This window comes from Ambystoma mexicanum, chromosome 1q (genome assembly GCF_040938575.1).
Source record: "Ambystoma mexicanum isolate Mex_15411 chromosome 1q, UKY_AmexF1_1, whole genome shotgun sequence".
Taxonomy (NCBI): domain Eukaryota; kingdom Metazoa; phylum Chordata; class Amphibia; order Caudata; family Ambystomatidae; genus Ambystoma; species Ambystoma mexicanum.
In genome coordinates, this window is record NC_090922.1 from 1,333,921,466 (window position 1) to 1,333,945,362 (window position 23,897).

The window sequence follows — 23,897 nt, forward strand, 5'->3', positions numbered from 1 at the left end:
ACGTGGAACATAGATGAACCCCATTGTTGTCCGTCTTTAGAGAAGTTGAAACGGTCATGGGGGAAACCGGTAGCTTGCATCCTTGAGCGCACCTTTCGGATGAAAAGGATAAGGTCTGGGTTCTCCAGTCTATCAAAGGATTGTGATGTTGTAACCATGGTAATCCCAAGACCATCTTGTAGTTAGGTGACTTAATAACATCAAAGGAAAGTTCCTCGTAATGATCAGTAATCTGAAGAGTCAGTCCGACCGTGAACTGACTAATGGGTCCTGAGGACAAGGGAGTACCATCAATAAGCGCCACCGGTAGAGGTGTAGGTCTGGAAATGAGCGGTATCTTATGTCTGGAGACGAATGTTTCGTCGATATAGTTGCCGGAGGCCCCACAGTCCAGTAGACCGGATACGTCCAGGTCTTTGTCTGGTAATTTAATCCGGACCTTTAGGGTCTGTAACACCGCTGGTTGCATGGGCCGATGGATGGAACAAATAACCGAAGGGTCTGAGGAAGAGATGGGACCTGTCGTTGCCCTTCCTGTATACGACAGGTCTCCTAGTTTCCCGACTTCTTCTTTTGCGGACGTAAAGAACATGTACTCAAATAATGCCCAGCCGCTCCACAGTAAAGACACAAACGCAAAGACCTCCTTCGTTTCTTCTCTTCTTCAGACAAAGGCCCTCTCATGGCTCCCACCTGCATGGGCTCAGGTCCGGACTCGGTTGACCCAAACGAACCAGCGGGTGAGTTGGTCGTCCGGGGACCGCTTCTGTCAAGCCGACATCTCTCAGCCTTTCGTTCGGTTAACCTTTGGTCAATACGGAGTACTTGATCAATCAAGAGTTGAAGGCTCTCTGGTTCGGGGATGTGGAGTAACTCGTCCTTGTACTCCTCTCTCAGGCCTCGACGAAACAGAGTTTTTTGTGTAATTTCGGGCCACTGAGAGTCAGTAGCCAAAAGTCGGAAGCGGCTGATGTAGGTGATGATGTCATTGCTTCCCTGTTTGTAGTCCATCAATTGATTCTGTGCGACGGAAGCCAGGTTAGGCGTCTGGAATACCTCCAGGAAGGCCTTTTCAAAGGCAGCAAAGTCATTCAAAATAGGACTGTTCGTAACCACAAACGGAGTTGCCCAAGCTAATGCGTTCCCAGTTAGGTTCCCCAAGATATAGCCAATCTTGGCCCTATCGTTGTTGAAGTGGGTAGACCTGAAGAGGAAGTGTATCCTACAGTGGTTACAAAACTCCGCCACCCGTCTAGGATCTCCGTCGAATTTGATTGGTGTTGTGTGAGCCAATGGTCCCTCTATTTGAGAAGAACTGGGTGCTCCTTGTGTTATCAATTGACGCAATGTTTGATTCTCTTGATGCAGGGCAGTCATCTCGGCTCTGAGTGCTAGCACTCACAGGTAAGGGCTGGAGGCAGGCTGACCCAGGACAGGCCACAGGTAAGGGTTGGAGGCAGGCTGACCCAGGACAGGCCACGGGTAAGGGCTGGAGGCAGGTTGGCCCAGGACAGGCCACGGGTAAGGGCTGGAGGCAGGCTGACCCAGGACAGGCCACAGGTAAGGGCTGGAGGCAGGCTGACCCAGGACAGGCCACAGGTAAGGGCTGGAGGCAGGCTGACCCAGGACAGGCCACAGGTAAGGGCTGGAGGCAGGCTGACCCAGGACAGGCCACAGGTAAGGGCTGGAGGCAGGCTGACCCAGGACAGGCCACAGGTAAGGGCTGGAGGCAGGCTGACCCAGGACAGGCCACAGGTAAGGGCTGGAGGCAGGCTGGCCCAGGACAGGCCACAGGTAAGTGTGGAAGCAGGAACAACGAGGCGAGCAAAGCGAACCGCGTTGAGACGCGACTCGCTGAAACTCGCGGCCTCTTTTATGGGCCGCCGGCGCCCGAGAGGCCTGGGACGCAGGCCGTTCCGTTTCCGGACGCCGGCGGACCCATAACGAGGCTTGGAAAGCAAGCCCCACCAAGGAGGTGAGCCCGATCCACGGCGCATGCGCGGAACCGAGAGAGAGGTCTTCCGCGCATGCGCCGAAGGCTGCCAGCCCCGTAGCCCGTCGCTCCCCTCCCGGCGAGTCCCCTCCCGGCGAGTCCCCGAAAGCAAACGCGCGGGTAGACTCGCCAGGAGGAAATGGGAGCGGCAGACCCCAGTCTCCCGCGTGACATGACACCTGCCATCGACCGAGGCTCACAATCCAAATATTAACAAAAATTGCTCAGAGCCATTCAACATTGATAAAGTCATCTGACCTTGTATGAGGACCTCAGTATGCCTCCAACTCAGTCGGCGTGGTCAAGTCTCGCATCTTCTGGTCGTGGTCGCAAGTTTTGATCTTGTACCCGGTCTTTAGGAGGGATAGGGATAGAGGCCTCAATGTATTTATTTATTTATATTTATATAGCGCGCAGACAGCCCAGGGGCATTGTGGCGCTGTTACTTGCAGGAGCTTAGTTACAGGGGTACAGGAGTGGTAGCAGTCGTTGGCACATTATGATTGCTACAAACATAGTTGTCATTACAGCTCATGCATTTTTGGTCATTACATTGAAGCTTATGCAGTGGGACATTTGATTAGCAATCATTGTGCTGCGAGGGACCTTATTTGAGGATTGTTTTCATAGCTTTACGGAAAGCAATGAGGGAGGGCTCACCTTGGATTGTGGGAGGTAGGGCATTCCAGTGTGTTGGTGCGAGATATGGGAAGCTGGATCCGCCCGCTCTGGCTCTTTTTACTAGTGGCACACAAAGCATGTTGGTATACAGTGATCTGGTTGGCCTTGTGGAGGAGACGGGGTGGATCCTTTGTGAGAGGTAGACCGGAGCAGTGAGGGGAATGCACTTGTGGATCAGTGTCAGAGGTTTGAAGACGATTCTTTCCTTTATTGGTAGCCAGTGGGCTAGTTTTCTGGCCTTCGAGATGTGTTCTCTTTTAGCAATGCCTTGGGCTGCACGGAGCACTATTCTGTATGACTTGTAGCCTCTTCGGGTTTTTGTTGGAAGTTCCTAGAATGAGTACATTGCAGTAATCTAGCCTGGAGCCAGTGATGACTCTGGCTATGTTAGTGCAATTCTCTTTGGAGAGAAAGGGCCTGACTGCGTTGATTAGTTTGGCATGGACAGCGCCCCGACTCTAGCACCTTTCTTCACCGCCTTCATCAACGCTTCCTTCCAATCAAACCAAGTGCCCTCCTGCCTCAAAGAAGCCTGGGTGTGCCCACTGCTGAAGAAACCTACACTTGACCCTAAATCTCCAGGCCCATCACGACGGTCCCCTTCCTACTGAAGATTTTGGACAAAGCAGCATACACCCAAGTCCAAAAGTACCTAGAAACGCATCATCTGCTTGGCCTCCGACAGTCGGCCTTCTGACCCAACCATGGCACCGAAACCGCACTACTGGACCTTTAAAACCAAATTGACGACCTTAGAGATGTGGGCAAAACAGCCCTCCTTCTACTCCTCGACCTCTCTGCGGCGTTCGACCTGGTGGACCATGAGACCCTCTGCCACCACCTCTCAATGGCTGGCAACTTCTCACCAAATGTCACTGCATGGATCGCATCCTTTCTCAGTGGGAGAGCAATGAAAGTCTTTTCAGACCAAGCTTGCGTACACCCGCAACCAATCAAGTGTGGGGTTCCTCAAGGGTCCTGCATCTCACCCACCTTGTACAACCTTTTCACTAGATCCTTATTCAAATACCTCAGTTTGAAGGGTATTTCTTACACCAACTATGCCGACGACACGCAAGTCCTCATCCCCCTTTCAGGCCACTACGAGGCAGACCAAAAAACCCTCAATTCCATTTACACCACCATCCATACCTGAATGGCCAAAAACTGGCTCTGCCTCAACAGCGAAAAGACCGAACTTCTTACCATCGGCTCTGGAACCACAATCAAAAAAATGGGCCCTCGATATGACTCCTTTCTCATAGACCGCTCTCGTATTCCTGTATCCCAGTCAGTCAAAACACTGGGAGTCTACCTGGATTCCAACCTCACCATGACAAGACAGGTGAATGCTATCTCATCAGCAGCAGCCTACCACTCAAAACTTATCACTGCTGCCAGGCCCTTCCTAACTCCAAAAAACTCCCTCACCATTGCCAGAACAATCATAGGATCTCGCCTAGACTACTGCAATGCACTCCTACTAGGCACATCAGCCAAGAACATCAAGAAACTTCAAACAGTGCAGAACAATGCTCTCAGAGCAGCCACAGGAATCTCGAAAAGAGAACACATCTCGGACACCAGAAAATCCGTCCACTGTCTGCCCGTTAAAGAACACATCCTCTTTAAATCCCTTCCACTGACCCACAAATGTCGCCACGACACAGCACCTCGCTATCTTGCGCAAAGATTCTCTGTGCCCCCATCAAGCAGACCTGCTAGATCTGGTCAAACCAACCGCCTTTCTATTCCCAAAAGCCTCAGGATTAGAGCAGGTGGCTCCAGCTTCCCAGTCCTTGCGGCGACCAACTGGAACCTACTACCTCCCGCCATCAGAGGCATGGAATCCCACACGGTCTTCAGAAAAGCTTTAAAAACCCTGTTGTTCGTGTAAGACGCTCGCTCGTCATGCCTACCTGTAAGGCATTTGACCACTGGAACACTGTCTGTAAAAAAGTATAACCTATGTTCATTGCAACACTGCCTGTTAACAATGTATTATCTATGCCTACCCCAACCCCTGTAACTAAGTTACATTCTTGAAACAGCACCACAATGCCTCCGGCTGCCAGGTGCTTTACAAATATAAAAAATAAAAAAAATGGTATGCAGCTGAGGAGGCTATTGCGTTGACTTGTCTGTCCAGGGAAAGGTTGGAATCCAAGTAGACTCCAAGAGTTTTGACTGAGTCTCAGACAGGTATTTTGATGGTGTCGATGGTGAAATGACTGAATTGGGAGTCTAGATTTTTTAGCAGGTCGGGGGAGCCTACCAGGAGGAGTTTGTTCTTGTCAGAGTTGAGGCATAGTCCATATTCTGCCATTCAGGCTTGGATGGTGTTGTAAAGGTTGTTGGGGGTCAAGGAGTCAGTGTCATAGTTACCAGTGAGGGTGAGGAGGATCTGGGTATCGTCAGCGTAGTTGGTGTAAGAGATACCCATGGCGTCGAGGATGAGGAAGAGGGGTCGTGTGAAGATGTTGTAGAGGGTGGGGGAGAGGCAGGAGCCTTGGGGCACACCACAGAGTATGATGGTGGGTGAGGCGGAGGCGAAGTCAGAGAATACTTGCATGGTTCTGTCTTGTAGGAAGGAGGTGATCCATGCTGTGGCATCAGGAGATTATTTGGCAGAGGTGGTGGCATAGGACGTCATGGTCTACGGGGTCCAAGGCCGCTGATAGGTCAAGAAGTAAGAACTGGTTTGCCAATGTCTCTGGCGTCGTCCATCTGATTTTTCAAGTCAAGTAGGGCGGTTTCAGTCCCGTGTTTGGGGCTGAAGCCAGATTGTCGGAGACCCAAGAGTTTGTTCTCTTAAATGAAATGCTGAACATGCAGGTAGGCTGCTTTGTCCAGTATTTTGAGGAGGAATGGGACAGTGGTGATGGGTCTATAGTTACTAGGGGAGGTGAAATCAAGAGTTGTTTTTTTTAATAGAGTGCAGACCCAGGCTTCCTTGAGGGAGGCAGGGACTTTCCCTTTGGCAACGGAAGCATTGACAAAGGCTGTCAGGAAAGGAGCCAGCGCTTCAGTACAGTCCTTGATGATGGTAGTTGGGCATGCATCACCTTTACAGTTAGAGGGTTTGATATTCCTCATTATGTTGATGATGTCTTTTTCCTGTATGGGTTTGAAGGAGAAAGGTTGGGGGGTCGGAGGCTGGAGGAGGGACAGGGATGTGCGTATTAGTCATGACTTGTTTAGTGGCTAGTATTTTGTTTTGGAGAAGGCTCAATTTGGTTTGCATGTCCATTTGTATTTCATTGCACCAGGCTTTGTCTTTGGTGAAATTCTGGGGGGCGGGAGTGGGAGTCTCTAGCTCCCTGAAGATGGCGAAGATTTCTTTTGTGCTTGATTGGGCTTTCGAGATTCTGGATTCAAAGGATTTAGCCTTTGCTTGGATGATTGCCTTTTTGTATTTGGTAGAGTAGGCTTTAAAGATCATCTTATCTTTGTCCGAGTGGGACGTTTGCAATTGTGTGAGTGCAGCCTTTTTTTTGTTGCGGAGTGTGAGAAGGTCCGGGGTGAACCAGGAGTTGGAGTGGGTGGTGGGTTTGGATTTGCAGGGTTTGAGTAGGGCAAATGGAGTTGATAGCTGCTTTGATGGCAACGTCTTAGGCTGTTGCAAGTGTTTCTGAGTCTGTGGAGAAAGGAGGTCTGAAGGCTGGGCCTTGGAGGAAGGGCAGTAGCCTTTCCTTAGTAAGCTGACGGGAGCTTCTTGCGAGGCAGGGTGGCAGGGGGTTGGGCTGACGGAGTGGAGGGGCTGGTGGTGGGGATGCTGTAGGTGATCCCTGGGTGTGAGTAGGGCTGAAGATGGTGTTCTTGTAGCCTAGTGCCTTGAGGACTGAATCAAGGGATTTAGCTGCTGAGTCTTTACAGTCCAGGTGGCCTAGGTTGACATCCCCAAGGAGAATGGCTTTTGAATGTTTTTTAAGGTTGTCAGAGAGGAGGTGGATGAGAGAGGCTTGAAAGTCTCCTGTTGGGCCTGGAGGACGATAGACAATGTGAACGGCAATGGTGCAGTGGGGAGAGAGGTTGATTTTGACTTGGATGTAGTCGCTGTTGTTGTGCAGGGATTTCTCTATCTTTCTAATGGTCGAGGGAGTCTCTGGCAATGATTGCTACACCTACACCTTTGGAAAGGCGATCTTGTCCCGTGATGGAGTAGCCAGAGTGCAGTGCAAGGGAGAGTGCAGGGCCGGAGGCCTCATGTAACCAGGTTTCTGAAATCATGAGCAGATCAAGATCATGGGTGGTTATGAGGTCATGGATGTCCAGAGCGTGGGAATTGACGGACCTGGCGTTGATCATGGCGCATTTGAGATGGGGTTGTGTAACAGCTAAGGTGGGGTCAATGGGGAGAGAGGGTGAGGTGGTGGACGCGTGTGGAATCACGTTTGGTACAGTAGCATTCAAAATGGGGGTAGAAGATTTGCATAACACAGATTTTGCACTGGGGGACTCATTTTCAGTGGTGGTGGACACATGGAATAACAGTTGGCACAGTTGCATTCAAAATGGGGGTAGAAGATTTGCATAACACAGATTTTGCACTGGGGGACTCATTTTCAGTGGTGGTGGACACATGGAGTAACAGTTAGCACAGTTCAAAATGGGGGTAGAAGAATTGCATAACACTGATTTTGCATTGGGAGCCATTTTCAGTGGACACATAAGGGGTCCCATTTAATACAAAATTAGTACGATTGGCGATGGGGTGAAGTGCTTCATTGGCAACTATATTGGAGGTGACTGTAATGTCTTTACAGGTTGGGCGGATGGGTCTGGCCTTGATTGCATGTAAGGTAGTACCTTGGTAGTAAGTGGGTGACAGAGTCCGAGCATAGCCGTGCATTGCGGGTGCTTGTGGTGAGGGGCTGAAAGCAAGTGGTGGCCTTTGGAGTGCGAGCGGTGGCGCCAGGGTACGGTGGGCCCTTTCTACCAGGAAGTGATCTGAAAAGGATTCTGCCCCCAACAGGGTTTTCAAAAGGATCTCTACGTGTCGCTCCATCGGGCCTCTGCAAAAGGACTCCGAGACTCCAACAATACAGATATTGTTCCTCCTGGATCTCGATTCGAGGTCTTCACATTTAGTTTGGGTTTTGTGTAGTTCTCCCTTCAATTGTGCGATGTCTCGGCTGTGTTGGATTAACGTATCTTCATTGGTACTGATCCTGTTTTCTGTTTCAGTGATACGGGCGCTCTCCTTGTCGACCCTGACCTTCAGGGAACTGATTGTTGCCACAATGTCGTCTAATTTGACATTTATTGCAAGAAAGCCGTTTTGCACCATTGTCCTTAGCCTGTCTTCTCTCGCGTCGGCTGAAGTTGTCAGCCTGGCTGTCTGTCACTGGCGTCGTGTTTGGTGAAGGAGTCCATTGGGCTGGTTTTTCTGGCAGCTGTGCCTTTCTTCTCGTGGCGGCCCATATGACTTGTATACCAATCTAGGATGTATTGTGTTCTCCCACGTCCCACAGTTGTGTGGGGCTTTTTTTTGGTATGGTTGGCTGAGCCAGTCGGGTGTCTCGCCTGCCCGGCCTACCCCTGTAGGTTCTAGCGTTGTTGGGTCTTATGGATTTCCCCCTCGTAGTTGCCAAGATAGTTTAGTGTTTTATGTCTAAGTTTCCCAATTGGGTTTCTCCCCACTGTGGGAAGGGCCTTGTTGTATAGCTGGGTGTCCCTTGGGCCCAACTTCCGTTTGATTACAGGCTTAAAATGGTTCTTTAAAGTGTCTTAGGAAGACTCTCACCGCGTGTAGACCCGTATCCATTTACAGCGTGGCAGTTAGGGTGATTTGCTGCGTTTCCCCCTGTTTTTGGTAGTTGCCCGTAGTGAAGGATTGCACCAAGTCCTGTTTGTTTTTGCAGGGGGCTCACGTTCCCGCCCATGGTATCGGATGGGCACGGTGCGGTGTGCAGGGATGAATTTGCTGCAGTGGATGAGGCCTGTTCCAATTGAGGCTCTGGTCTCAGGGAATGTTGTGCACAGACACCATGTTTCCCACCGCGTTCTCTACACATTGCGGGTTGTGCTGGGACTACGAGTATTCTTGTCCCAGTCTATCACAGCCTCTGGTGCCCTCGATCAGACCAGCCAAAGTTTCCAGCCTACCCTCGGTATCGGGACCCTTTAAGGTGCCGGAACTCTGGTCTCTCCCCTGATGGACTGCCTCCTCCAACGTAGACCGTGGGGTAGTGTCTAGGCAGTGCGAGCCCTCGCCTGTTATATGGATGCATACCTCTGCGTTGTTGGCTTTGACGTTGTCGGCCGGTTCGTGATCCACTTTTCGGTTGGGTCTTCGCTTGCGGGTTGTCCACACAGGACTCCCGCCCTGGCGCATGTGGGCCGGCGTCCGGAGGTTCCCCTCTGCTGGGCTTTGCTTGTTTTGGCAGAGAGCACACCTCGGGATTCGGATGAGTTTACGGCCTTCCAGTGCCCGATGCACTGCAGGGTATTATGGGCAGTCTGCCATCAGCACCAGCGTCTACCCGGGGGTGCAGGTTTCCTCTGGCCGAGACCTTGCGCGTTGGGCGTCCGGGCACTTGTAGGCGAAGAGTACGGTGAGTGCTCCACCCCCTTTGTGGCTTTGCGTTAGTCGTGGGACCGCGGCGTAGCGCAGCTACTCTCTGGATCCAGGAATCAGCACAGAGCTTGCTGGGCCACCCGCTTCTGCTACGTGTGGCGAAAACTCAGCCCTGTCTTTGCGGTTTCTTTCTGGGCTTGCCCACCGTGGGGTGTGGGTGTTAGTACACCTGCCGAACGGAGCATTAGCACTTGCAGTGGCCCCGAAAAGGATTATTTTGATTGCAGGATGTTCGAGGGATCGGAGCTCTTCGATCAGGCAGTCATCTTCGTTTCTCGCCACAGCGCCCCCCGACTTTTGCCATACTTAAATCTCTGTTCTGAAAAATACATTTTTTTTCCATCCCGAGAAGTAGTAAAGACTTTCATTTAACATATCCAAACCACCACTGTAGAAAAGATACTTTGTTTTGCCATTCTGAAAGACTAGAAGACACTTTCTCTTTTCCAAATCGGTCTCATGGAAGGAATATTTGTTTTGCTATTTAGAAGAGAGTATTAGATAAAAGAAACATTTGTAATGCATGGAACAGACTGGTTTTGTCACAGAACATTGTGAATAGTTTACCTGAAATAATGCAAGCGATGGGAGACACCCCTTGGATGCAAGAAATGTTTGTGTTGAAGTTATATGTTTAAGTTATTGCACTTTTCTGTTGAGTTGAACTTTGAAACATTTACCTTGCACATTGTGTTTGTATGTATTTTAGTTTCATAGGAAAGGGACACTCATGCTAGGATAGGAAAAGTTAGGCCTTTATCCAATCCCCTTTCTATTAATAAAATGACTAATGTTGAGAATGATACCTCTTTGTGTCCACTGTTCGGCAGAATCCTGTGCAGTTCCCTTAGGGAGCACTACAGAAGATTAAGACTACAGGTATATGCAATAAATCCCCTTTGGTATCAGTAGGTACCACAAAGATTTAGTTGGTAGCTGTGGCTAAGCAGTCAGACTTATCTCAGGAGGGAGATGAGCAGTATTCAGGGTTTACATAATAGGACTACAATACTATGGAACAAGGAAAAACTGACCAAAGCTTTGTATCAAAAAGAATATATATATATTTATTTTACACACTCTGATCTTCACACCCAAATCACTATTATTTAAAGTAAGTTAAAACAGTCAGGAAAAGTATACACAACTCCCTACTTAAATTGTAGACAAGTTTGAGCAAGAGTGAAAACTGAGCAAAACTAACAATTTCTTCAGAGGGAGGGAAAGAGCAAGTCACACATGTTTAGACTCCTAAAACACACCAGCAACACTTCCCAATTGGATTGTGAACAAGTTAAGCAAGGCAGCACTTTAGCATCAACAGTACTTTGGTGAAAACCGAGCAAAATAGCACTTCAGCAATATATAAAGGGGAAGGAAAGGTGGTTATAAGAGTTTTAGGTGCACCAACACATTTCTTGAAGAGAAACAATCTAGAGAAGGCAGTTGTAACAGATTTAGCCAGAGTCAAGAGGCGTGTGCCTGAGTCAGTGGTACAAGGCAAAGTGCCTAGGTTCAAAATGTTCTAGTAGCTGCAGTCAAGTCTTTGTTAAACGATTGAAATGGTGGTTGCAGGACGTAGAAAGAAAATGTTAGACGAAAAGGCGGCCAGCCCAGAAGGTAAGTAAAGGATTTAAAACACCTTTAGCAATACCCAACGAAACGGGAGGCCTGGCGGAACAATGTACCTTGAAAGTGGAAAAGGCTCCTGCGGTGGCGGTATTTCTTGGCAGTTCCTGCAGTTCGGGAGATCCAGCAGAGGAAGAGAGGCTCTCGTCGTGGAGTTAGGTTCGAGTTGCTGCACTACCCAGGGATGAAACCAGCCGCGGTGCTGCCAAAACGGAATAAAAGGTACGCTCCTTTAAATCGCGGTCGTGGTGGACGGGTGCCTGGCTATCCGGTCTCCTAGTGCTTGGCACTGGCGATTCGACCAAGGCAGGTCCTGGAAGGTGATTGGCGAACTGGTTGACCCCACCAGCTCAAGGGAAGAAGACTCTTGCAGGTGATGATCTTCTCGAGTCATTGGAGAAAAGTGGTGAGGATCTGCAGCAGGGCTTCACCGGTGGTTCTGCAGTTGCAGATGTCTTTGGCTTCTCTCCTCTTCGGCTTCTTAGTTCCAGTGACAACGTCTTGTCCTCCAGTCCTCAGGACCCTGCTTTTATGCAGCAAGACCCCCATTCATACAGCCTAGCTGTCACTCACACAGTGGGGTGGCTATCCTGGCGGCATAACCCCCCAACCTATCAGGGCAGAGGGTGACTTGGGTTGCCTAGGTAACCCTGTCCAGGGTGCCTATTCCCCCTCCCACACATCCTGTCTACCCCAGACTCAGTGCCACCAAAAGGACGAACAAAGGATCCCCGACCTGGGTAAGGATTTCAGAGAAAGACACGAGAAAGAAAAATTATTAAAGTTCTGGCAATAAAAACCTACCGGAGTAAAGTTAATATCAAAATAAACCGGCAGTATGTTAGAGGCTGCCAGTAAAAGTGGTAGCCTCGAACAATGGGAAAAATCCCACAGGGAAATATTTGCGGTTGAATATTTACGGTAGTAACCACTGCCACCAGCCAGAAACTTTGAAGAGGCGGACTGTACGGTACCCCCTCGAAAATGAACACTAGGAAAAACTATTAACCCTTTCCAGTACTTCCATAGTAAGATGGGTTGTACTGGTTTAGTTCATAATTATTGACTAGTAAAGTCAATGGGGACTTTACATGCCCTGGGAGACAGTAGTCAGTCCCAGGGTATGGAGTCTATGTTTGGGGGTCGCTATGACACCCCTGTGTCACTGCGCTGAGGGTGCTGTGTAACACATGTGAATAAAGATGGTTCCTCTGGGGTTGAGAGAGATCCCATAGGCATTAAACACAAAAATAGCCTAGAACACACATAGCAAAAATGCCTAAGAGTGGGAAAAAGAGTCTCACTCTTAGCAGGTAAAAAGAAACAAACCCTTCAAATCCAGCAACGCTGCTGGGGGACTCTATAGGTAAGGGAAATTAGCCATTGAATGATAACTCTCCCTAACACCAGCCCTCGTTCTCTCTCTGCAGTGGTGGTCAAGAGAAAACCTCTTGAAGGGGATGACCTTCACCACCCCTGCAGTGGAAGCCACTCTCACTACAGATGCATTGCTCACAGGGTGGGGAACTCATCTGCTTCAACAGACGGCGCACGGAATTTGGTCTCCTCAAGTAGCGTCCAACCATATAAACCTACTGCAGCTATTAGCGGTGTTCAAGGCTTTGAAAGCCTTTCAGGTACAACTGCAAGGGAAGGCAGTGCTGATTCTAACGGACAGCACTACAGCTATGTACTACCTGAACAAACAGGGGGGCACTCACTCTCCAGGGCTATCCAAGCTGTCCCAAAACATTTGGATATGGGCTCTCAAACACAGGATGTTTTTTTTGTCCCAACATGTTCCAGGGGAACTCAATCTTCTGGCATACGTACTCAGCAGAAATTTTCCTTTGCCAGAAGAATATGAATGGCGGCTACACAAAGACATTGTGTCCAACGTCTTCGTAGAATGGGCTTCCCAGAGATCGACTTGTTCGCAACTCAGGAGAACGCCCAATGCCAAGACTACGCCTCCAGGTACCCCCAGAACCGATCCAAGGGGAACGGTCTCTGGATAACATGGTCAGGGAAATTTGTCTACGCTTTTCCCCCCGACTCGCCTTCTCAACAAGATAGTGCACAAGATGCACCAGGAACCAGTTACCATGATACTGGTGGCCCCCATGTGGGCCAGCCGAACCTGGTTCGCTCACCTGATGGAAATGTCCCTCTCCCCACCAGTGAGACTACCCTGCCTGTACAACATGTTGTCTCAGGGCAGGGGGGAGACCCTACACCCATGCCTACAAACTCTGAATTTAGCAGCTTGGCTCCTGAGGTCATAGAGTTTGGACACCTGCAACTCCCTCAGAGGTGCATGGACATACTCGGGGAAGCGAGAAAACCAAATACACGTTATTGCTATGCCAGCAAATGGAAACGTTTTATCATATGGTGCAATTCCAAGAGCGTCAATCCCATCGATTGTTCACCCACATTGTGCTGTATCTAACCCATCTGGTGGACACTGGGTTAGTCTTCTTTTTTTTCTTCTTTTGTTTATTAACCCAATTAGGGCCTTTTACAAAATCGATGGTCCATGATGAACTGTCTTTTGTCATGCCGCGGCTACTCAAGACACCACTCTGAGTTCTGAAGGTCAGGTTAGAGGTCGCCAGCCGACGAGCTTAGAGAAGGGCCAAGGGCACTTGCTTTTATAAGGGCTACTTCTAAGAATTTGGCAGCCGTTCTAGACCATCTTGTGGAGTCGCCAGCAATCAGTCGGAACCATATAGTTTCTTCGTCAAGTGCCCCAGGGCAAGTAATGAGTGGTGCCAGGTAAGCCTGTCTCTCTGCCGAAAGTGCTGGGCAAGAGGTGAGGAGATGGCGAACTGTCTCTACTTGATCGACTTTGCCGCAAATGCAGCAATTTGATGTTGCCGAGAGGGCTCTGGTGGCCAAAACTTCTCTGGTGTGAAGTAGATTTAAACGGGCCCGCAAGAATAGTTTGCTCAGTTTTTTCTCAGGGAATTTTTCACAATATCTCAGTGGAACATTTAGGCAATTCTGAGTGGGTGGCAGATCTTGTAATGATTTATACTGGAGTATTGTTTCGTTTGTGTTTATCCAATCTTGCTGTGAGAGTTTTGACTTTACTCGACCAGGATTTAAGATGAGGAGGTCCTTGATACAGAGGACTTCTTCCAGCTTTCCTTCGATTTTTTTTTTGCCCATTTCATTAAGGGTATGCACGACCCTTTGTTCAGTTCTGCTTCTACTACTCGAAAGTACGGAAGAGTGTCGGGAGTCCGTATCTTTCTATAAGAGTAGAATTGCACTTTGCAGTACTACCGAGGCTAGTGATGGCAAGCCAAGTCGTGACGAATTGCTGGCATGGGGGCTGAATTTGGGAGACCCATAACCGATTTCCATAAAAAACCTTCTAGCCTGGTCAAAAATCTTCGGTTAAGTTTAGATTGGCTGCCATGCCGTATGTTATTGCAGGGACTACCTTTGTTTTGTAAAACTGTAGTACCGGCGTCCATGAAAACTTGCCGAATTTTCTGTCCACTGCTCGAGTTTGGGCTCTCAAATTTCTCATCTTTGCCCATAGTGAGGCTTGAAGTGAGCTTTCATTCAATGAATTGTCTAGCTGCACGCCCAGGTATTTGAATTCGTGGACCACTTCGATTTTCCTTTTTTTCCAGGAACCAGCTTGGACTTGTTTTGCTCTTCTTTGCACTTTTTTGAAAAGGACAAGATTTTCATTTTGATTTTATTGATTTGGAGGTTGTTATCTTCCATATATTTCGACAGGTTTGCTAGTTGCCTCTGCAGGCCAATCACAGTCTGGTCCATCAGTATTAGGTCATCTGCATACCAGAGTCTACAGACTTTCGAGATGCCAACTTGAGGTGGAAAGGATCTTAGTGTTTTTTCCGATTCTTGAAAGTCCCCAATAAAGGCAATAAACAGGGCTGGGGCTAAGGGGCAGCCCTGTTTTACACCGCGTTCTGTGATGATCTGATCTGTGAGAGACCCTTGTTGGTTTAAACGGACTCTAAGCGATGTTGTTGAGTGAAGTGCCATTATAGTGGCAAGAATCGGGGCCGGACATTTCCAGGTGGATAATTTACGCCACATTTTTTCCCGATCTACTAAGTCAAAGGCCTGGGAAAGATCCACCATTGCCATGTGAACCTTCGGCGCTCCTCTCTTCACCTTTGCTTTGATGATGTTCAAGATTAGGAGGTTGATTGCAGTCCCGGCACCCTTCTGAAAGCCTGTTTGAAAGATATCAGCTGCCGGGGAGGAGCTGGCCCAGCCCTTGAAGTGGCGTAGTAGCAATGTCGCAAAGATCTTTCCTATAATATCAAGTAAAACTATGGGTCTGTAGTTGGCTGGGATACCTCTGTCGCCTTTTTTGAAAATTGGCACCAGTACTGCCTCTGTCCAAGTTTTTGGAATTTGTTTGATTTTGTGGCACTGGTTGAATATTTTGCCAATAGCTCGCGCCCATGCTAGTGGATATTTCTTGAGGTCGGTGTTAGTCAGACCGTCTGGCCCCGGGGCCCTTGAAGATTTCAGATTCTTGATCACTTCAATAATGTCCTCAGTAGATGATAAGAGGATCCATGAAGAGTTTGGTAGTACTATTCGCGATCAAGATGAGGTGGTGGGGCATCGGTATAGCTCCGTAAAATGCTGGATCCACTTTTGTTCGGGTACACAGTTTGAGAGTGAATTTGCTTTTTGTCCATTTATTGATTTCAGTAGCGACCAGAAATCACGAGTGTTTCTTGAGGCCCAAGTATGGAGCATTGCTTCAGCATCGTTCTGGTACATTTGCAGTCGGAGCTGTTTTAGCCACGATTTATAGGACTTATATTCAGATAGATATGTGGTCCAGGCTTCCGGGGAGTGTTTTTACTGCAATTTTTTTTAAGTTTGTTCACTCTTTGTATTTTAGTCGCCATTTCTTTATTGTACGAGTGAGTGTGCGTAGGCCGACCGGAATTTTTGCCTGCAAACTTCACTTTGTGGGGGGCCAGAAGAGAGACGTACTCCGGTCGTCTGTCACTCTTCCCGTCGTTTGCTAGAGCGAATTTCGTGGACATATTGGACATGAAAGATCTGACATTGTCAGATGTTAGGCGTAGTCTGTTTTGTTGCAGGTTTGACTCAATGACCGTTGCATCAGGGATCTTGTCACGGCTGTCCCGTTCCATCAGCCCTTCTGTGATAAATATGTAGTCGAGAGTGGCGGCCGACCTGAGCCTTTCCCACGTTAGAATTTGCATTCTCTTGTCTTGGAGGGATGACACATTATGAAAGTTTCTCGTTTTCATTAGCAGGCACCAGGCCCGACCTCTTTCGTCCATCTGCGAGGTAACCATTGAATCATCTCTCGTTTTTTACTCGCATTTGGCGTTCAGGTCGCCGCAGACTATGATGTTTGGTACATTCCGGTCTACAGTCAGGTCGTCGATTAAATTGGTGACCATGGTACAGAATTCTGTGATGCTTTTTTTGTCCGGGTTCCAGTACAAATTTATTACAGCCAGTTCTGAGTTTATCCAAGCATCTCTGGCTTGATCTTGGTGGTACCATGAGGTCAGCATAGTTAGCATTCCATATCCCTCTGCTATCTTTTCCTTAGGTGTGATCCCGCAACCCAGGCGAATTGCCGTCAATACGCCTCCAGAGGGAGGGCCTAAGATGGACTTAGATGCTGGAGAGGCTTCTATTGCGTAGCCGTCCATGGACGGCTTATGAACCAGCCATGTTTCTTGGAGGCATATCAACTCAAATGTGCTCAAATTTACGTCGCTTGGTGTAGTTAGATGCCGATACCCCCTCGTATTCCAAGATGCCATATGTAGGGTGCTCTTTATTTGGAGATTTTGAGGCCCGGCAAGACGTTTCTCTGTGGTGCTGGATCCCTGTATTTGTTGCTATTTCTTTTGATTTCTAGCAAAGGTGTCCGCGATCCATCTCCATGGTTTGAGTGCGGCTGGCGGACTCGGTTCTCTTCTGTACCTAACCTCTCTTGTGTTTTCCGCTCTGTGCTCTCTTTGGTCTTTTCTCTCTTGACTTTTTTGGGTTTTTGATGTGTCATAGTTTCTCCCTGGGCTGGTCCTTACTGGAGTTGTTTGGTTGAGCCGCCACCCCCGTTCTGTGCCTTTTTCCGAGTTCGGTCTTCTAGGGGTCTTCTGTGTGTGTCTTTCTATATGTCGCTCCATGTCCTGACTTTTGTCTCGGTTTCTATTTGATTTATCCTTCGTTGGCTTCTGGAGCTGATGCAGTTTTAGACCCAGTTGGTGAAGGTCTTTTATTACTTCTGGGGTGAGCGCCATCGCTGTCTTACTTCTTACATGGAGGTAGGCTTTTGCTCTGTGTTCACGATGGCAAGGTTCGACCAGTATTAAGTCGTCCGATCTTAAGTGGCGGAGCTTATCTACTTTCCCCAGTCTATTTAAGACTGTTCTGCGATTCAATACCAGATAACTGTCCTTAGCCGAAATTTGTTCCAGCTTAAAGAGTAGCGCCCCTTACAGTTTGCTGTCTTTTTTTGAGACAGCCTCCGGGAATCGTCTGGGCTCTCTCAAGGAGGGTAGTCGCGCTCTGTCGGCGTGATATGTTCTAGTTTGTTTTGGCTCTTGTTCTCTTCGCGACTCATATTTGGATTTTTCCTTCGTATTCTTTAGGTTTCTTAGTGCCTCTAGGGCAGTGGTTGGAGAGTTTGAGCGTGAGCGCTTGTCAGCGTTGTCCCTGGGCACTTCGTTTTGCTTTGTTTTTTCCCCTCCCTTAGTAGAGTCAACTTCTTGAGGGGAGATTTGTGTCTTTTTTGATGGATCCCCGCGTTTAGGCGGAGATGGCGAGTCTATTTCCCTGGCGTCTGAGTACTGTGATATGTTCAGCAGGTCTGAGGGCGAGTTTGAATCGACACTTATTCTGGGTGTGCCTGCCATTTCCATCTGCTCCGAGTTTGATGGTGTTGGGTTTTTGACTGTTTCCACCTTATTTGTTGATTTTACCGTCCCCCACATAGTGCCCAATTGGGGCAGGGCTTCTAATGAGGATTCTTCCGTGCATAAGGGCACAGACGATTTGGTGCAATTTTTCCTCTTTTCTTTCGCCTTCCCACTGGGTAAGCACGAGGCCGGCGACGATGTCGGTGCTGTCACAGATTGAGATTTGATCTTTGAGGGTATTTTTAGGAAGATAGGGGCCACTTCTTTTTTCTTCTCAATCTGTGTGGTCTGCGTGGCTTTTGTCTTGAGTTCTGTGCTTTTATGTGGAATGCAACATCTATTTTGAAGTTCTGTGGACAGTTTGTCAATTTTTTCTTCCAGTTTTGCGTATATAGAATTCGAATTTCTTTCAGTAGCTGTTAGGTAACCTTCGACAAAAATCAACTTGTCCTTTAGCTCGCTAATCATTGATGTGTTGTCTTTCAGGGCCTCATGTATAGATTCATACAGCTTTCCGAAAGGATTTAGGGCAATTCAAAATGCTGACATCACCGACAAGAGATCTTTTTTCTTTTTCGAGGGAGAGTCATTTTCCGACGTGTTTGATGTGTTAGTAGGGCGTCTACTTTTGAGCTGAGTATTTGACTCTTTGGCGCCCTGTAGTAACATAAATCTCTCGGAGAGCCTTCTATCTGAGATTGGGATATTGGGATGGGTCCCCTGCGACGGATGTTCTGGTGTTTGGGTCGGATTTCCTTGGATGTGTAGCCGAGTCCAAGCGTAATTGTCTGCTTGCTGATTGAAGCAGTAGTTTTGACTGGGCTTGGCTGGCCCTAGGGTGGCTGAAGAGTTTAAAAGAGCTGCACTGGTCAAGTTTGGCAGACTCGGGGGGGGGGTCTTCGACGATCTTGTTGGCAAAGCCTGGTTCCCTTTCCGAGGCATCCTTTTGTCCTGCTTCTTGTTGCAGACCTTTTGGAGATACTGATCCCTTTGGCTCTGAACTCGGCGACGTTGCAGTGCCTAGATTTTGGGGTGAAGGGGCCATGTGAATTCGCCCCTGGAGATTTGCGTCGGTTTTTCTGGCTTTGCTCAATGGTGAGTTATCTTGGATTGCCTCCAAGATTTCAGCGTCTGACAGCTCGGGCTCTTGGCCTAGTTTTCTTTTATGCTGCTTCAGAAAGTATTCTTTCAGAGTTGTTAGATTTGACAAACTTGAGCAGCCTTATGGGCCCCCGTGGGGCTTAAGAGTGGATTTATTCTGTTTCTTTAGCGCTGGTTTCCCCACTGTTTGATTCTGGCTTAAATTTCCATTACTGAACAGAGTCTTTGGGGCCTGGTTTGATATCTCGAGTACTTGTCCGCGCTGCTCGGTGTCACTCAGCTGGGCTTCAGTCAAGACTGAGGGCGTGCCTACAGCCGGGTTTGAAACAGGGGCTCTGGAGACTGTGTCCAGATCGAAGACTGTAGGTTCACTCGCCACTTTTGTTGGGTGAGTAAGCTCTGTGTTGACTTGGGGGTCTCGGACCAGCATAGGGTCCATAGTACTAGCTGCTCCTGATTTGGTAGCCGCCTCAGACTCGTCCGGCTGTGCATTGGGCGCGAACACCCCGTCCTCCGATTCTGTGTCCCATGAATCGTTCGGGCTAGTTTTCCGGATGGTGGGTTTGGGCCTGTGGTGATGCGCCCGCCTTGAGTGGCCTGCATGATGTGCTTGGCTCCGGTGAATCTGGACTGTGGTCTTTGTGAGACGAGTGTCAGTTTGCTCGATCTCGGCTGTCGTAGGGACACCAGCCGGCGGGACCTTTAGGTTTTTCCCGACCTTCTGGTCTGTGACACTTAGCAGCCCTGTTGAGGGGTACGGGTGGGCCAAAGAGTCGAGATGATCAAGATGGTTGCTCGTATCAAGGCTTATGTGCGGCTGGTTGGGTTTCGTCAAGCCCAGCCGTACAGATCCCTGCCGCGACCGTCCTCCGACAGTCTCCGGCGAGGAATCGCTCGTCGAAATGGTAATCGGGCCAGGCGTTGGAGACCGCACCCTTCCTTCAGCGGGGCTGGGTGAGTTGTTCGCACTAGCCACTGATGATGCAGCTGGAACGGCGTCTGCAGACGCCGCTGCCCGCCCAGTTTTCTTCGTCCGTCGAGGTCTACAAGTAAGTTCAGTCTAAGAGGCGGGAGAGGGGACTGCACCTGAGGAGTTGTGGGCTGTGGCTGTGGCCGTGACGGTGGAAGGAGTCGCTATCGACGGCCCTTTGCCATTTTTCAGGGCCCTTTCAGTCACTTCTGTAAGATCTTGGTGTTCTTGGTGTAGCTCTTGGTGTGTTTTGCTACTTCGTAGACGACGACTGATGTCATCCTCCGTGGGTGACAGTGGGGCCATGTGCGATGGGTGGTGAGCAGAAGGGTTAAGGGAGGAGTACCAAAGGATAATGCCTTACCTCCCGTCCAACCCAACCCAACTCCCGACACCAGACACAAGAAACACTTTGCAGTGTTTTTGTAGTAAAACGTAGAGAATCCACTGGAAAGCAAAAGCGGACTGCAGGTCCGTGAAGAAAAGTCAAGGTGCGACCGGCAGCGTCCTGTCCTCACTCCTCACAAGACACACTGCTCCGCACACCGGTTAGTCTTCAATTCCCTAAAGGTTCATCTGGCTGCTCTGTCAGCCTACACCATATCAGAACAAAAGGTGTCGTGGTGGAAAATACCGGTGATTAAAACCTTTATAGAAGGGGTTAAGAGGATTTATCCTCCCATTTCTCACCCAGCCCCTGGATGGGATCTGAATGTGGTTTTGACCAGGCTCAGGGGAGCTCCCTTTGAGCCTATACATTAAGCAAGTCTAAAAGACCTGACTTATAAAACAGCCTTCCTAGTGGCTATCTCTTCTATCAGAAGGGTTAGCGAACTACAGGCTCTTTCTGTTCTAGACCCCTTTGTTACAGTCCACAAATATAAGGTAGTTCTGCGCACACATCCCAGATTTGCACCTAAATTCATTTCAAAGTTCCATGTGAACCAATCAATCGAACTACCCACTTTCTTCCAGAACCCTACTAGCATGGCCGAAAGAACCCTACACACACTGGATGTGAGCAAGGCAGTCATGTTCTACCTGGAAAGAACTAAACCACTGAGGAAGACAAAACAATTCTTCGTTTCAGTGTCAGCTGGCAGAGAAGGGGATCCTGTCTCTAAATCGGCTATCTCAAGGTGGATTGTCAAATGCATCACACTATGTTACACTCTTGCTAAGAGAGAACTGCCCTTCAAACCTAGAGCACATTCTACTCGAGGCACTGGGGCATCCATAGCATTCATTGCAAATGTTCCCCTTGAGTCCATTTGCAAAGCGGCAACCTGGAGTTCTGTACACACCTTTACAAAACACTATTGCCTAGACACTCATTCTAGGTCTGATTCTCAGGTGGGACAAGCAGTACTAGGACATATTTTCTCTACTGCTCCTTCTCACAACCCACCTCCAACTCTGGGTACTGCTCGCTAGTCTATGCACAGCATGTGATTCTAAGCAGATTAACAAGCATCAGAAGACATGCATTACTTACCGTAATAGCATTTCTGATGATTGTATCTGCTTAGATTCACATGCGCCCTCCCTACCATCCCGCTCGGGGTGGAAGGAACATAGATGTCTTACTACTTTCTCTCTTTATGTACTCACTCACTATAGCCTTGTGCTCCCTCATGGCAGAAAAAATACAATCGGAGGGACCTCGGCGCGTGAGGGATTTTGGGTACACTACACGTCACGATAGGGATAGTGTTAGAGACACACCTATGCCGACGTCCCCTTTCGGTCCCCGAAAAACAAGATGCAATACTCTGCGGTTACCACTGGATGTCGGACCAAATGCACAGCATGTGAATCTAAGAAGATACAATCATCAGAAATGCTATTACGGTAAGTAATGCATGTCATCTGTGACACATTGTGCCTAACTAATTTGAAAGAGCAAATCCATCCAGTGATTTTAGCGTTACAGATGTTTTTTCAGTATGGGAAAATGAATCTGAGTACGTTAAAAAAAAGCATTTTTTTGTTTTCCTAATGTTTTGGGAAAATGAATGCAAAATTATGTAATCTTAAATATAGGGTGGCGATCACGCCCTATTAAATATACTGACTCTACTGTCAGAACCCAGGATCATGCAGGGAAATTCATTGGCATAGGACCTGAATGGGACAAAATAGGTTTTGTTACTTGTGATCCTCCGGCTACGCTGCCTGAGAATTCAAGCAACAGAGCGCAGGAAAGTGCAGTTTGCGAACAGTGGATAGATACAGATTATCAACAAACATTTACTGGAAACATTTGTAGCACTAGCTGCAGAACCTACTCCCAGAAGGTATAAACCAATGTTGAGGATCAAACCAATGTTGAGGAAATTGTAAGAAGGCAATTATCCTGTGACAAACGCTCTCCCATTTTCTCTAGGCCTCCTTTGGGGATGAAAGCTCATATTATAAATGCTGGGAAGCATGAGGGGTCCTGAGGGAAGCCAACAGCCTTGCCACAGCTCCCAGGAATACAGGCATGGGCGCTTTCATCAGGCCAGGCCCATAATGGATTTCACGATGGCGCCAGACTGCAAAATAACCTCAGGACAGGTCCCTCACAGGGCACATGACCACGGGCACATGGGTGAATCTGAAGTCAAGCCTGCCCACTCCTCCCAGGCATATCCAGTTTACCTAGGCTCCATCTATGGGAGGAAGAATCATCCATAAAAGCAAACCTAGCCAGTTTCATTCGGTGTGTTATGCAAGTTGGAGAGCAGTATGTGGAGGAGAGAGGTTGGCTAGAGATGCATTGAGGAGAAAGGAGGCTGGAGGTGGCCATTGGAGGCTTTAAAGATAAGGTTTAAAATCTATGAGTGAGAGGCTGTTGGGGGAGGGGTGATTTATCATATAAAGAAGATTTTGTTGGAAGTGGAGGTTCTACATCTGAGTACGGAGACTCTGAGCAGTGGCAGGGGCCAGAGCCAACCACTAAGAGGCAGCTGGGAGAAAGGACCACCAGAAATTCTTGTGTAGAGATTCTTGTATCAAACCTGGGCAGGACGGGGGGGATTAGAGCACCCCTGTACTCTGGGCCAGACTGGTGCAGGACTGATTATAAAGGCAAGTGAAGGTACGGGTCATGGCAGCATCACTGAGGGTCAGGGAGCTTATGCTAGACCCCACCAAGAAAGGGTGATCCCTTTAGAAAAGGTCCAGGAACAGGTGGGTGACTAGGAACTGGAACTTTGGCGGCTTGAGCATGGTCAGTGCTATATACATGCAAGACTCAGGACCTACCTAGACCTACCTAGACCTTCTTGAAAAGATTTTAGATCATGCAGCACCTGATCACTAGATCAAACTATGTGGGTTTGGGACCCCCTGGAACCTCGCATCCCAAAGACAAGGACCAGGGTTACATTGTCAAAGTAGAGTGGGCTCCGATGAGAGTCCCCCAGCAACTGTTGGAAGAGTCCTCTTTTGTGTCCACTAATTAGTGAGACATTTCTAATTTTGTTTACAACAAATAAACCCTTGTTGACCAAATCCTTGTTCAACAAGGGTTCCTACTTCCCACTCTGTCATCCTGTGACAAAATATACACCCATACCAGCTATGTCACTTCTGTCACCACTGGTGTTAATGACGCAATGCCCAAGCCGGTCTTGTGCTGTACCATAGCCTCATATGGCTGTTTAAAGATTTCCAGATGCAGTCAGTGCCTGGTTCTATTCCAAAAGATGAGGAATCTGTATCTATTTCACAGAAAGTTACCAAAGGTAAGTAATTGTGTTCTTCTTGCGTAAGGTGATATCAATTGCCTTTATTTATTTTATATAATGAGATGCTGCTTTTGATATAGTAAATTATATTAAAACTTTTTTTCTGCTTTACAGTTGCCATCCCCACCAACAGATGACGAGAGCGAATTTATATTTGTACATCACAATGATGTTAAGATTTCACAGAAGTCTGAAGAAGTATACACACAGCTTTTAAAGCTGCTGAAAGAACAGTATGAGGTATGGTGTCCGCAAGCCATTCATCCAATGTTATTAGTAAATAGGGTTCTGAGTG

The 23,897-nt window shown here is 48.4% G+C and overlaps 1 protein-coding gene across 1 annotated transcript in view; it reads left to right on the forward strand.

Annotated features, from left to right (window-relative positions):
- Positions 1-23,897, forward strand: part of CC2D1B (coiled-coil and C2 domain containing 1B) — a 2,515,186-nt gene that overhangs the window by 1,475,847 nt on the left and 1,015,442 nt on the right. Inside the window, exon 16 of the mRNA XM_069642198.1 lies at positions 23,717-23,842. Coding sequence (XP_069498299.1) covers positions 23,717-23,842 — 126 coding nt within the window. The remainder of the gene's footprint in view (positions 1-23,716; positions 23,843-23,897) is intronic.